Below are 15,921 nucleotides of genomic sequence, written 5' to 3'. Positions count from 1 at the left end.
CAGATCTAGCTCTACTCCAATTTTTGGTTCAATGGAACCGAACTTGTTGAGCTCATTATGGATACATTTATGTCACCCCTTTTGTTTTTACTTGTAAACTAGATTTGAACACCATTTTAATATTGTCCAAGAAAGGAAAGCCCCAAATTCAAACTAGCTATTAGTGCAATATGTTTTCTGAAAAACATGGTGTTAAAATAAAAACTTAATTTTACTTGGGCCAGAAAGTGAGTCCAAGGGGTTTGGGCCAAGTTTCTATATATTATTGGATTGGGCCTAGCTAGGTCCATGAATGCGATATGATTTGACCACGTAATGCACGTTCTGTATGTGAATTGTAGATTAGAAAACTCCACTGGTATAATAGTAGGACTAAGAATAGACAAGATAAGAAAATTCATACCCGTCTAAATTTATTTCGACTTTGATGAATAATATCTTAATTGATCGAATATGAGTTCGGATTAAGGAGTCAATATCCATTTTCACTCTGTCCTATTGTCATGTCTAACGATGAATTAGATGAAAGGTAATGAAATGAATTGCCACGTGCGAGAGCCCATCGAAGCGCATGACTGGGAACAGCACGAGTCCCGCTGCTTGGCTATTTTGGAACACCACGTGTTACAAAATAAAAAATAAAAAATAAAAGAAAGAAGAGAAAGAGAAGAGACCGAGTTTGTTAGTGAACGAGTGGGGATGAGTGATTTTAGTACAGAGAGAATTGTAAGGAGAAACTCTCACTCACACACCAGAGAGAATAATGAATCATCATCCGTCCTCTCTTCCTCCTTTCCTTATTATATATACACGTACTTTGACACTTTTTTTCTTGAACTAACTAACTTACTTCTTTCTCTCTCTCTCTTTATTTCTTTGAATCGAAACTAGTAATCATAATAACAGTTAGAGATCCAACATGGGAAGTCTCGAAAACATCAAGAACGAGACAGTTGATCTCGTTAGTTTTCTCGTTTCTAACTTGTTAATTTGTGTTGTCTTATCATCAGATTTATGTTATTACATGCAATGCAATTTGATTAATTAATTAATTTGCGTTGCAGGAGCGGATACCTGTTGATGAAGTGTTCCGAGAACTGAACTGTTCGAAGGAAGGTCTCTCAAATGAGGAAGGCCAAAAGAGGTTGCAAGTTTTTGGACCCAACAAGTTGGAAGAAAAGAAGGCAATGCAATATCAACAATTCATTCATTCCTATTCCTATTCCTGTTCCTACTATAATTACATGTATCTAACAAGCATGCATTATTGTATGTTTGAATTAATCAGGAAAGCAAGTTGCTGAAATTCTTGGGTTTTATGTGGAACCCTCTCTCATGGGTGATGGAAGCCGCCGCCATCATGGCAATTGTATTGGCAAACGGAGGGGTAAGTAGATGGTATTAATTAATTTGTGACATTTCATTTGCTGGTGGCATTGGACATGTGTAAGGATCATTAGCAATGCATAAAGTTGTTTGTAATTTTTAAAACTATTTAGACACTTATTTGTAATTTCAAATATGTCAATAACCTATTAGTAATATATGAAAGATTATCCTCTCGGTCCTCGGATCACATTATCATTTTCATTTACATTTCGTCTCTCTCCTCTCATAAAAATTGTGGTGTATGTAATGCATGCTAATGGATTTTATAATTTTATTTTGGTTTCTTTTATGTTTCTCCAGTACTTAATAAGGGATGCAAGGGATAAATTAATCGAGACAAATTTATCTTTATTTCAGCTCATTTTAAATTTTTGATCGAGTTACTATTTTATCTAAATGCTACACGTGTCAAATTATTTTATATTTAAATTCCTATTATTATTTTTATATTAAATTTATGCTTTATTTGATTTTTTTGACCGGTACTCTATTAAAAACTTCAAGATAACGTTTTATTATTATTTAATTACATTCTTATAAAAAAAAGAGAAAATAATAATATACAAAAATATTAAAACAATAAATATAATTTGTGTTATAATCTTGATGGAACGTGTGAGTCTAAAATTATTGATAATATAATATGCAGGGTGAGCCACCGGACTGGCAGGACTTTGTGGGAATCATGGTGTTGCTAGTAGTGAACTCAACGATCAGTTTTATAGAAGAAAACAACGCGGGGAATGCTGCTGCAGCGTTGATGGCAGGGCTTGCTCCGAAAACGAAGGTTTTGAGAGATGGAAGGTGGTCAGAGGAGGAGGCTTCAATACTGGTACCGGGAGACATAATCAGCATCAAATTAGGAGACATAATCCCAGCTGATGCTCGTCTCTTGGAAGGAGATCCCCTCAAGATCGATCAATCCGCACTCACCGGCGAGTCCTTGCCTACAACCAAGCACCCTGGCGATGAAATCTTCTCCGGCTCCACCGTCAAGCAAGGAGAGATTGAGGCCGTCGTCATCGCCACTGGGGTCCACACCTTCTTCGGCAAGGCTGCTCATTTGGTCGACAGCTGCAACCAAGTTGGCCATTTCCAGAAGGTCTTGACAGCCATTGGTAACTTCTGCATTTGCTCCATTGCTGTTGGCATGATCATTGAGATTGTTGTCATGTATCCAATTCAGCACCGCAAGTATAGGAGTGGAATTAACAATCTCCTGGTTCTCCTCATCGGAGGGATTCCCATTGCCATGCCAACAGTGTTGTCGGTCACAATGGCCATCGGTTCCCACAGGCTGTCGGAGCAAGGTGCTATCACCAAGAGGATGACGGCCATTGAGGAGATGGCTGGAATGGATGTTTTGTGCAGTGACAAGACTGGCACTCTCACACTCAACAAGCTTACGGTAGACAAGAATTTGATTGAGGTTTTCGCAAGAGATGCCGACAAGGATACAGTGATGTTGCTTGGAGCTAGGGCCTCCAGGGTCGAGAACCAAGATGCCATTGATGCTTGCATTGTTGGGATGTTGGGCGATCCAAAGGAGGCCAGAGATGGGATCAAAGAGGTGCATTTCCTACCCTTTAATCCAGTGGACAAGCGCACCGCCATAACATACATAGACACTGAGGGTAACTGGCACCGAGTAAGCAAAGGTGCACCTGAGCAGATTATCGAGCTTTGCAAGCTTCGGGAAGATGTCAAGAAGAAGGCTCTTTCCATCATTGATAAGTTTGCTGATCGCGGTCTTCGTTCCCTTGCTGTTGCCAAACAAGTGAGAACTGCATATCATTGCATGTGAAGTGCGTGCATGGTTAATTATTTACTAATTGTTTTTCTTGAATTGATTAACAGGAAGTGCCAGAAAAAAGTAAGGAGAGTGCAGGAGGACCGTGGACGTTTGTTGGTTTGCTGCCACTTTTTGACCCACCAAGGCATGACAGTGCTGAGACCATAAGGCGTGCTCTCAATCTGGGAGTGAACGTTAAGATGATCACTGGTGATCAACTTGCTATTGGTAAAGAAACTGGTCGCAGGCTTGGCATGGGAAGCAACATGTACCCTTCTTCCTCTCTCCTTGGTGAGCACAAGGATGAGTCCATTGCTGGCCTTCCAGTCGATGAGCTTATTGAGAAGGCTGATGGCTTTGCCGGTGTCTTCCCTGGTAAATTAATTAATAATCGCGTCACATGCTTAATTATATTAATTAATTGAGCCTAATCATCATTAATTTCAAATGATGTATCTAGAGCACAAGTATGAGATTGTGAAGAGACTTCAAGATAGGAAGCACATATGTGGGATGACAGGAGACGGTGTGAACGATGCTCCTGCGCTGAAAAGGGCTGACATTGGAATTGCTGTGGCGGATGCAACCGATGCAGCTCGAGGTGCTTCTGACATTGTCCTGACGGAGCCTGGCTTGAGTGTGATTGTGAGTGCAGTGTTGACAAGCAGAGCCATCTTCCAGAGAATGAAGAACTATACCATATATGCTGTCTCTATAACAATCCGAATAGTGTTGGGCTTTATGCTGCTTGCTCTCATCTGGAAGTTTGACTTCTCACCTTTTATGGTTTTGATCATTGCCATACTCAATGATGGCACCATCATGACCATTTCCAAGGATAGGGTCAAGCCATCTCCTGTGCCAGATTCATGGAAGCTCAGAGAGATTTTTGTTACTGGAATTGTGCTTGGTACCTACCTCGCTGTCATGACTGTTGTCTTCTTCTGGGCTGCTCATGCATCTGATTTTTTCTCGGTGAGATTATTATTTTCTTTGATATTTGTTGCAAACTATTATTATATATATATATATACATGAAAATTAAACCAATGGCATGCATGCAGGATAAATTTGGCGTGAGATCCATCAGGGAGAACTACAGTGAGCTCACAGCAGCTGTTTACCTTCAAGTGAGTATTGTAAGTCAGGCTCTTATCTTTGTTACTCGGTCAAGGAGCTGGTCTTATGTTGAACGTCCTGGCATGTTTCTTCTTGTTGCCTTTTTCATAGCACAACTGGTACGTGTATGACTTGTAATCATTTCATTCATTTTCTGATTGATATTCTTACTGGTAGTCTTGCTGAGTGCTGATATATATTTCTTAATTAGATTGCCACGGTGATAGCTGTGTATGCAAACTGGGAATTTGCAAAGATGAAAGGGATTGGATGGGGTTGGGCTGGTGTCATTTGGCTCTACAGCATTATTTTCTACATACCCATGGATATACTCAAGTTCATCATCCGATATGCATTGACTGGGAAGGCATGGAATAATATAACTGAGAATAGGGTAATTAGCATCTCAATCTAAACCTCAATGTTTTCATGTGAATATATAGGTGTGTGTGTGTGTGTGTGACTCCCTTTGACTCTGACGACCTTGTGTGATGCGTCATCGATCAGGTTGCTTTCACCACAAAGAAGGATTATGGAAAGGGAGAGAGAGAAGCACAATGGGCTGCAGCACAACGCACATTGCATGGCCTGAATCCACCTGAAACGGAGGAAATGTTGAATGAAAAGAACAACTACAGGGAATTGTCCGAACTTGCAGAACAAGCCAAGAAGCGTGCTGAAGTTGCAAGGCTAAGGGAGCTTCACACACTTAAAGGCCATGTTGAGTCTGTCGTCAAACTCAAGGGACTTGACATTGAGACAATGCAGCAACACTACACCGTTTGAGTGCTTGCTGCTACTGGAACATAGGTTTAGAAGACAAAATAAAAGGAGAGAAATAGACATTTTTATTACATTGCCCTTCATGACGTCTCAAATCTCATTTGGATTTTGAAGAATGCCAGGGGCTCTAGAATAATATCCAACACTTCGAGATTGTGCAACACAGTCCATGGTTGGGGAGGTTTTTTTTTTTTTCTTTTTGCCGATGTTATCATCAATTTGTCTTATCTTTTTGTTCTAGAATAATCAATCAATGAAGATTTCCTTTCTTCACTTTTTGCCTTACTATATCACTATATTGTTTCCTCAACGGAAAGGAGCAACGTCTAGATCTTGTTCTAACCAATTCGTCTCGCCCTATAATGCATGACAACTTTAAATTCTCCACTCAACTTCGCGATCGACAAAAGTGGAATTTTGATTAAAAGTATCATAGAATTCGGTAAACAAGTTATTAACAAATTATTTGAAATTCATCAAAACTTATCTTAACATTAAAACATTTATTTATTGTTATTATCAAATTTATTAACAATTATTTATTTATTCTATATGTTCTAAAATTTATTAACAAGATATTAAAAATTATATTTTAAATTTACACCAAGTAAATTATATTAATTTAATAACTTTTGAGTACCAAAACATTTATATTTTATAAACGAATCCTAATTCTTAATTATTTTAATTAAATGCAAATAAATACAAATAATAAAAGTTGTGACTAATATGTTATTAGATCGTGATTTTTGTGTCTAAAATTTAAGTAATCTATTTAAAACTTTCATTCTCTTTTAAGATTAGTCAAAATCCTATGAAAAATTAATAAAATTGGTTATCTGAAAAATATTGATCGTCATCATGGAAAAAAGAAAGCAGCAGACCACGCAGCTCAGGGAGCATTATTGTATCTAAAAGTATACAAGATATATGATGAAAACCAATAAATAAAAAAGTAGATTATTGGATATCATCAGCAGCCAAGATTTCCACAGCCACCAAATCTATTTCATTCTTCAGTGATACTCTCTAGACTCGGTTGCCAATGCTCAGAAGACCATACATTCTTAGGAGAGCTTCTTAACCCATTTCCTGTAAAATCTTTTGTCCTCTTCCTGGTTAATGTATTGCCATCACAAAGGTGAGCACTGCTTGATGGTGTTCTTGTTTCTTTTGCCACATCACTAACATTTGCTTTAGTCCTGCCTCCATTAAACAGACTCACGAAACAACTATCATGTGATAAACCACCACTCTTATCATTAATATTTAGACTCAAATTTCTTACATCTGCTCTGATTTCAGATTTCTTGATCTTATTTTTGGAGTATTGCTTGTAGATATTGGATTGCTTTGCACTGCTTTTATTCCTGAAGACACAACAAGTGGAGACCACACCATCATTTTCCTCTTTGCTGGATTTTGTGTTTCTAATTTCATCAACTGAAGAACTGATTGTAATTTCATGAGCAGGAGAAGAAGGAGAAGGAGAGCTTCTTGGAGAAAGCCTTTGAAGCTTTCTTATTGTGCTATTTGGAACTACATAGTACTTTTGTCCAAGCATGAGCACTGTCTCTGGTTCAGCAACTGCCCATGGATGCTGGAACACATATGGATATGCAACACGGCATCTTGGATAGCGGCACATTATCTCTGCTGCAGTCACTGGTCTGTCATGGAGTTCAACATGGCCACCAGCATGGACAATCTGGAGAAGCTGGGTTTTTGAATTATTTGCACAAATCCATCTTAATAATGTCATGGTTTTCCCTGTGTCTTGTCTTGGGAGTGCAGGGGGAGGTAGAAAATAGAAATGAGAGCAAGCTGTTCTAAACTCATTTGGAAGAGTATATAAGTAGTTCATCAAGGTCAAGTGGAAAACATGCGGTCTTAACTGTTACTGATCTCATTCATTGGTAGTATCGTAACAATTGTTTCCTATCGAGGCATAGTAGAATTTGTATTATTCTCTTGTTTTCTTTTACTAGAATGCATTTCAGTTATGCCCTACTAAGCTGACATTTTATAACGCATTATTTTTTCACCATGGAACTATACAAGATGCCCCATTAGCACACGCTTTTGACTTGCTGGAACCTCTACATATCTCTCATCTCGGTGTGCATAATAAAATGATCAAATGGGTCAATTTAGATAAGCTTTATCACAGTATTTATCAGAGAATAAAATGAAGTAAATCAAATAAAACTTATTTCAAAAGTTAAAATTAATTTACTAGATTCAGTTTTTGAAAAATTTAGCTGAAAGAACTTGTTAGGAAGTTTATCTAAATAAGGTCAATATAATTAGAAGCTAAGATAAGTTACGATCACAGAATCATGATGATGTTTTGTTCGTTAAGATTTATGTAGTTGTTGGAGTTTTTGTTGGGAACAAGAAACATCTCGTGTACTATACTAGAAATTTAGATGCACTGGCGAAAATTATCTGTCTATGATGGCAGTGACTACGTTTTTCCTTCGTGATTAATTCAGATAATCTCTTTCAAATGAACATTATTGCCAAAACGGACGGTATCACAAATATCCTAATCAGATCCATTTAGAAGTTATAAAGCATATGCTAAAGCTGAGTAAGCAATTGTTTATTCGGAAAGTGGATAAACTCTATGAAATTGATGATTACGAAGGAACATCAGATTCTTACAAAGATGGTTAGAGGAATTTTACATTCTCCGCGCGTTCATATCTGTGGAATCCAAACAAATGATTAAGCATGCAGGTTAATTTATAGTACTCAGAACTCTGAATCGTTAATATCGAGAACGCAATCTTGGATTATATTTTCTGTGTTTTCTATCTCGTTCTTGTTGTTTTCCATGAGTTGACTTGAAAACAAAATTTGCGTGTGCCCTGTTCTTATTAGATTGCTTCTTGTTAGCCAAAATGCCAAATTGGAAGAACGTGTATCCATCCGAATAAAAAAGATTCGGGACTTTATACATTTGTAAGTTTGATCCTCGGAAGGATTCTCACCTTCATGTCTTTTTCTCAATTATCAAGTGAGACAACAACGTGAAATGTATTTTTTTTTTTTTTTAGGAAAATGTTAATTGTAACTCCTCATCATACCCAAAAAATATGGACCGAGTTTGATTCTTTTGAACAGTGAAAATAAGAGTTATGAGAACTTTGTGACTTCAAGATATTGAAGGTCTCATACTATAAAAATAAAAAATAGGAAAATACTTCCTATTATACAACTTCCACTTTGTTTAAGAAATCAATAAAATAATACCTATGTGACCCTTATTATACCTGCTATTTCTTAAGTATAAGACTGAGCCACAAACATCCAACTTTTTAGTATCCTCACTATCCTGTAACTGTAAACTTATAGAATAATAAGGTTGAACACGGTTTTCATGTTCGAATGTCATGAAAGAAGACTAGAAGCGGTAATCATGATGAAAACCCCGTAGATATGTTTTTCTTTTTTTTAAGATTTGGTGATTTATATATTGATAGTTGCATTCGTCTTGAATACTCACAAACAACCCACAAAACAAAAGCATCTTTCAGCTAGACAGCCACCAAATTAATCTAAGAGTGTCCTCATAACTTGTAAAGATGGTAATATCACCATGATTTACGACTAAAAAGAAGAACCAAATCACAATCATGAATAATTACAATTGGATAATAATTACAATAACAAAATGTTAATAAAGTGAACAAATACCATAGTTGAAAAATGAAAACACAACTTTTCAATATCAATGAGAGTTCTATGAGCTGATTGGTTCTGTAACTCTTAGTGACCCTCCAAGCTCAACTGGTACCAAAGGGATAAGAGAGTGCAACACATCAGTTATTAGTGGCCTATAACTTGGTTCTGATTGCACACAGAGTACAGCCACTGCAGCAACCTGTAGAATGTTAACATGAACTTAAGATTATAAGATATATAGCATTTATCACAGGCAGGAAAATTTGTGATTATGGTGCTTTTAGTTAATGAACCTGATACAAATGCTTCAAATCCATTGTGTCTCTGATAACAGGATCCAGAATACTTGGAAGCTTTGATCTGTCGGTTAGCTGAGGCATGGCCTGCAAATTGAAAGTTGTGACCATCAAGTACTGCAGAATTGAAGTTTTCTTCATAATTCTCCATTCAAAAAGCATGAGAGAAAACATACCCATGATACAAGGGATTGATATTGGTTCGAGGTCATGTTTTCCATGGGTTTTTTTCCGGTTAGGAGCTCTAGAAGGACAACCCCAAAAGCATAGACATCGCTCTTATCAGTTAGTTTACCTGAAAATCTGGCTCTTGTTATATATTCGTTTTGAAGGAAAATGAAAAAAGAAAAAGATCAAGTTCCATAGTTCTACCAAGTTCTTTTAATGTGTTCCACAAAAGTTTTCTAAGGCTACGTTTTATTGAATGTCTAATTATGAATGGAATGAAACATGTAGGAAGGGAATGGACTAGAATAGAATGGAAGGGAACAGAGTTACCATTCCATTGTTCCGCTATTTTATCATGGAATAGATGATTCCATCCTCATGCCCTCCAAATTGAAGGGAAAGAAAGGAAAAGAAGGGTTTATTCCATTCCATCCGTTTACATCTCATTCTGTTCCACTTCATTTCATCTCTTTCAATCAATTCAAACTTTCTTTTAGGTCTACCAGCTTCCTCTATTCCTCTTAATTGGACTATCTTCCTTTATATTATAAATCACAACAAAAACAGGAGCAATGAAGCATCTCAACAGAAGGTCAAAGGGTAGACAGAAGTAATGTTTCTAAGGAAAGACTAAACTACAACCACCTGATTCAAGAAAGAAGCAACAATGTAACAAGGTTTATGTTGACAATTTTATGATAATAAATATTCTTCTATACCATGCGATATGTACTCAGGAGCCAAATATCCTAAAGTTCCTGACATCTTCATGTTCTTGTGTTGCATTCCCAAAACCATAGCAAATCCAAAATCTGATAACTGAATCACAAAACTCAGTAAAGGAAAGTAAGTAATATTATTAACTAATTGACAACATGTAAGACTAACAAGTCAATCACAATCTAACCTTGGCATTAAAGTTAGAATCCAGAAAAACATTAGACGATTTTAGGTCTCTATGAACCACAGGAGGATTGTTGTGCTCGTGGAGATATTCTAGTGCTCTAACAGACAATATGCATTAGATAATATAGATAAGACAAGGGACATTAAATTAGTCTTAAGTAGAATAAGCGTCATAAACTCACCTGGCAACATCAACAGCAATTCTTAACCTTAGAGGCCAAGTTAAAGATGACCCCCGATTAGGCCCTACAATTGTTGATACCAATGAGCAACATATGATAATTAAGTTCCCAATATAAGATTTCTTTTACTATCTTTTCTTGATCAACATTAATGAAAAATGTACCATGTAATTGAGTTTCCAGAGATCCATTCTCCATCAATTCATAAACAAGAAACCTCGATTCACCATGAATGCAATAACCCATCATTTTTATGATATTCTGATGCTGTATCTTGCTCAACCAACTCACTTCATTCTGCAATTTAGTGCAATAACTAAAGGTGAATTCAGAAAAGGGGAATATCAATCAGATCCGAGGAAATACATACTCAAATCTAACTCTAAAGGATCATCACCTCAAATTCTCTATCAGCGTCACTATCTGCTTTCTTAACAGCTGCCTGGAAATGTTCATCAAAATGAGCTCTGTAAACAATTCTAGAACCACTCTCTCCCATAATATTACTTGTGTTAAAGCTGTTTGTTGCAGCCTCTAACAGCTGATAGTCAAAAATAGCAACTGAACTCTTTTTATCTGCCATCTTAGAGTAGTTAAGTTTAGCATTAACCGAGCTTATGGTTTCCCCTTTTGCAGCCTCTGCGAGTTCAATAAATAAATGAATGAGCAGTGGAAAAGTAATTTTCTATGTTTGCATTACCACCGTCCAAAAGCAAAAAGAAGACCCAAATAAAAGTTTCACCAGAGAAAATAGTCATACCGATGGTTTCTTGGCTTTTACTTTTGGAGCATCTTAAGTTTTTATGTCGACCGAACCAGACATATAACAGGAATAGGAAGACTCCAACAAGAAGAGCAGAACAAGCAACTAGTGCGATTAGAATTCTCTTATTCAAATTCTGGTGGTGCACTGTTCTAACCTCCTGAATTCCTGTTTCAATATAGGACAAAACTACAACTCATTAAGCAGCATATACTGAACGTATATAAGAATTCACATCAAATAAAATGTTGATGGGGGATTACAACTCATGAAAATAAATTTAATATGAACAAATTGGTAGGGAGGTGACTCAATAAGTTGTTTGGAATGTCAATTCAAAATTCTCAACCATTAATTCAAGTGTGATTTTGAGACACAATAAATTGAATGTGTGATGACAATTTCTAAGAGAGGTGACTCTTGGAATTGTAGTAAGCAATCAATTAGTGCTTATTCAAGAAATCTTCAGAAGTCCTGCCCCACATTATAAATAGAGGTTCTTGAGGTTTGAAGAACAACCCAATTTGAAGAGGGGGAAATGTGCCCAAGCAAAAGAGACCTGACTCTAAGAGAAGTGAGATAGTGATTATCGTTCTTCTCTGTAACTTTTGAGTGAGAGACTTAGGTTTGTTGGGTGATACAATTTTTGTTGAGATGTTCTCGTAGACATAGAAAAGAGGCGTTGAATCACATTAAATTCATGTCTTCAATATTTATATTAATCATGTAGAGTATGAGGAAGTTTTCCTCAGCCAAAGTAACATGTTAATGTCTACCAATGAAGGTTTTATTATTTTCCATGGACATGAGCACCAAACAATGCAAAATTTACTATCCTTTAATTTCAGGATTGCATTTTTCAGAAATCACACTTGAATATATTATGAAAAATGATGACATGACACCAACCATAATTCAAGGAAATCTCACGATGAGAGAGAAAATAGGAAGTAAAAACAGCGGAGTGAGGTTTTGTAGTTTGGTGTTTCAAGTTCAAAATTTTGTAGTGTTTAGAACAAATGCCAACTCATAAGAAGGATTAAAATAAACAAAGGAATTGTAGGTAGAGCACCTGGAGATTCAGCTTGTGCATTTTGAGAAAGAGAAATGGAGGAAGCAGCATGAAGAATTGGTGAGGAAAAAGAAATGCTTAGCACCCAAACAGGCAGGAAGAGAACAAGAAGATTCATCAAGGGAGTGGAATAACTTGTTGGCAAGAGAAGCTTCTTTCTTTTCTTGTTCAATTTTGAAACGATTTTTGGCAGAGGAGAAATGGACAAAGTCACAAAGGTTCTTCTTTCAGGAAAACCGAGAAAGCACTTTTTAATCCATTTTTAATTTGGTGATTGATGAACCAACGATGAAGAGAGGATGGAACCTGAAATCACGTGGCAGCTATCTAAAGGCGAGAGAGGAGAGTTCAAAAGTTATTAAGACACACAGGGTTTGTGAGATGTAGAACCTGCGTGGGTCATCACCATCTATGCAACACCAACAAAAATTAATGCAAGGATTTTTCTAAGGTGCTTTGCGCTTTGCCTTAGCCAACTTTTGGAACATAATGGTCCAAGCCTTCTCTTTACCTATTTACCTCTTTTTTCTTTTTTTTTTTTCCAAATAATAGACTTGTCCTCTAACTCCTTCAGGGTCCCCATGTTTTTGTTATAAAAAGTACATCCAACGCTACATTATATATACTTTGTCATTGGAATTAAATCTTCGTATCTCTGTGTTTACTTAATTAGTAGTCTCAATTCTCAAGCATATATACATTCGGATTACTCAATTTGGAAGAGAGAATGGAACGTTTATCATTACGTACTGCGCGCCGCTACTAGTATAATATTATTAAAAGTTTAAACCATACTCAGAATAATGGTTAACAGTATGTGACTATTGTAACATCCCAATTTTTCGTAAATAAATTTAAAAAGCTTTTTAGTAAAAATAAATAAATAAATAAATAAATATAGAGCAAATAATAGGCTGAGTACCCTAGGTATAAATAGTTATGTTAAGTCAGCTGCCTCCTTTTGGTCTCATTTTCGTTTTTCCCCTTCTCCTCTCAAAACTCTTTCTTTTTCCCGCAGTCCACCAAACCAGTCTCAGAAAAATGACGATCTCGAACCCGTTCACCGTTGGATCGTCGTGAAATTTGAGTATCATGTTCGCAACAGAATTCCGAGCATTCTCACCGTTGGGAATTTCGATATCATGTATGAACTGAGAGAAAAAACCTTCGCATTGTAGCCTTTTTCTTTCCCGTAGAAACCCAGAGCTGTCTTGGTAAAACTCCGATCCCAATTTCGTTAACCGTTGGATTATTGTGAAATTTGGATATGTTGTTCAAAATTCAATTCCGCACGCTTCCACCGTTGGGATTTGCGAGACAATATTCGTGGCGGGAGAAAAAGGAATCGCATGAAGACAGTATAAGTGGAGGTTTCAATCTCTTCTCCGTCTCTCTGACGTTTGAGGAATTCTATCGGAGCAGTCGAAGGAATAACTGAAAGAATTTCAGGGAACCGCTAGAGATGTTGCTATCCCTGGCTGAAGACACGTGAGTCCGCTCAGAGGTAAGGGATGAGTTATTCACGGTTGGGGATTAGTGAGAACATGTGTAGGGATCCTTAGAGGATTAAATTGGGGTTTTATTTTGGAATGTTTTTTTAAATTACAATTTTTCCTTTGATTATAAATAAAATATTGATGTCCTAATGAAGATTGCTTGATAAATTGTGCTCTTGATATTTGTATGTTTCGACCTATGATTTTGATATAATTGTGTAATATTAGTTAAGGGGTTTTAGTCTTAATGTTGTGATAGTGTTTTATATAAATTGTTATATTGAGGATATGAAATGATGATTCAAATTGTGAGTATGTGATGAATTGTAGAAGAATATGTTGCTTTGAGATTATAATATTGTTATTGAGATTGAGTATAAGTGTAAAGTTAAACATGTGTTAATTTGTGAGATACGTGTAAACATGTGATGGTGGATTGTCACACTATGAGAAGTGAAATTGTGAATGAGTTCTAGTTGTGGATAAGAGTGTAGTTAACACTTGATGTGAAATTACTTGTGTTGTAAGCTATGAATTGTACAATAACCCGACCAGTGTTATCTTGAGAAAAGCGTTGATGCGCAGTGTTAAAGAGAAAATGTAGGTTTCCTATTTAGGAGCCAGTGTTAAATCATAGTGCGATTGTGTTGAACGTGTTTAAAACACGAGTGTAAGGTCGTGGGTATTGTATAATTCATGAGCAGTGTCTGCATGCAAAAATTATTTTAGGGGTTGGACCTGAATCAGGAGGGAGAGGCCCTGACGGATTCTTCGGAGTGTAGGCCTTGGGGGTCACCGGGTTTGAGTGCTCCTTTAAGCCTATGCTGATCTCATATGGTTGGAGCATTCTCGCAAAACATCGTGACCCTGACTGGTCTCCCTATGATCTTACTTAGTGAGAGTGACCTGACAAACCCATTGTGTGGTGTGTCTTGTTATGTACTCCTAAGCGTCCCAGGGTGGTTTTTCACTGACATGGTACCACATTGCATGTAGGATTGAGTCTTAGCATAACTATTGCATATGCTTGCTAATTGATGTGTTATTATATCTTGATCGAAGTGTGGGATTCTTGTGTAATGTGATTGATAATTGAAAAGTGATTTTTGAATGATGAAGTGGTGAAGTTACGTGAGCTATGTTTAAGCAAGTGGTATCTCATTTATATAATATGTATATTTAATTGTCTTGTTTCTCTATTAGCTAGGAATGTGATAACTCACTCCTTGTGTGTTGTTGTGTTTGGATCCTGTGATGATCTTGAACTTGTGTTCGGGGGAGCAGATGAATAGGTGGATGACTATGAAGAACCTCATGCTAGAGGACACGGGAACACCACGCTCTGATAGGATGTGACATTAGGATATAGGTTCTATATTAATTGTATGAGACTTATATGATTTTCTTTGAGTCGATATGACTTTATTATTTATTTGGACAAATTTGAATATGATGTAGAAGAAAGTGAATGTGAGCCTTTTATCCATTTGAAAAGCTTGTATTTAAAAATGTTTTAAAAATACTTTTAATTAATATTTGAATTTTTATTCCTTTATTAATATATATGTGAGGGGTAGAGGGTGTCACAACTACTCCATCTTGATGAATAGTGATTGCATTAGCATTTAGCTAACACTAGATTGTCGCAATGTCAGCTGTAATTTTCACGAAACAATACAGCTTGCCTGGAAAACCCATGGCCGAAGGAAAGGGAGAAAACAGCAAAGAAATACAATAAACTAAAGGAAAATAAAACAGAAAGTTAGCCATAATTATAGTCATGTAATGCATATTGAAGGTGCTGGAACGTGTGATAGCATCACATATGTCACGTGAACTCTTTATCATAAAAAACATCGAATGATTATGTTCTTCACTTTGTGATTAATTAGTCCTTGATCAACTTGTCAACTTGACCATGCCTTAATTAAACATCCCGTAAGCTGTGGTTCTCTCCATCCAATTTAGCACTTTTTTGTTTTTGATTCTTTTTTAGTTCTGATGAATTATGTTAGCATACATAGTTTTTTAGTATTAATGTGTTAGTAAAATATGATTAAATATTATCTTCAAATACATTAATATACTAGTTTGTTAGCACACTTATATTAAAAAAAATAAGTTTTTAGTATGAGTATATTAAAATTATTAATGAAGTTTTTATATAATATGTATAAATAAAATATTTCATTAATAATATTAACTATTGTATTTATGAAATGTTATTAATTTTAATAATATTATAAATCTAAAAAAAACTTGATT

At 36.1% G+C, this 15,921-nt stretch overlaps 2 protein-coding genes across 2 annotated transcripts; one reads left to right on the top strand and one right to left on the bottom strand.

Annotated features, from left to right (window-relative positions):
• Positions 1-524: 524 nt before the first annotated feature.
• LOC114375465 (ATPase 9, plasma membrane-type-like) lies at positions 525-5,356 on the top strand. The gene is made up of 9 exons (XM_028333244.1): positions 525-961; positions 1,065-1,184; positions 1,289-1,387; positions 2,039-3,166; positions 3,247-3,556; positions 3,642-4,156; positions 4,246-4,419; positions 4,512-4,694; positions 4,808-5,356. The coding sequence occupies exons 1-9, from the start codon at positions 920-922 to the stop codon at positions 5,084-5,086; spliced, it is 2,850 nt and encodes a 949-aa protein (XP_028189045.1). The 5' UTR covers positions 525-919; the 3' UTR covers positions 5,087-5,356.
• A 3,263-nt stretch (positions 5,357-8,619) lies between these two features.
• LOC114375339 (probable receptor-like protein kinase At1g80640) lies at positions 8,620-12,460 on the bottom strand. The gene is made up of 10 exons (XM_028333117.1): positions 12,161-12,460; positions 11,086-11,256; positions 10,723-10,964; positions 10,490-10,622; positions 10,326-10,389; positions 10,145-10,241; positions 9,957-10,056; positions 9,246-9,364; positions 9,067-9,156; positions 8,620-8,972 (listed from the first exon to the last, which is right to left on the bottom strand). The coding sequence occupies exons 1-10, from the start codon at positions 12,276-12,278 to the stop codon at positions 8,832-8,834; spliced, it is 1,275 nt and encodes a 424-aa protein (XP_028188918.1). The 5' UTR covers positions 12,279-12,460; the 3' UTR covers positions 8,620-8,831.
• Positions 12,461-15,921: the final 3,461 nt, after the last annotated feature.

The sequence above is a fragment of the Glycine soja genome, chromosome 11, assembly GCF_004193775.1.
Source record: "Glycine soja cultivar W05 chromosome 11, ASM419377v2, whole genome shotgun sequence".
NCBI classification, from domain to species: domain Eukaryota; kingdom Viridiplantae; phylum Streptophyta; class Magnoliopsida; order Fabales; family Fabaceae; genus Glycine; species Glycine soja.
This window is presented reverse-complemented; position numbering and strand designations above follow the sequence as displayed.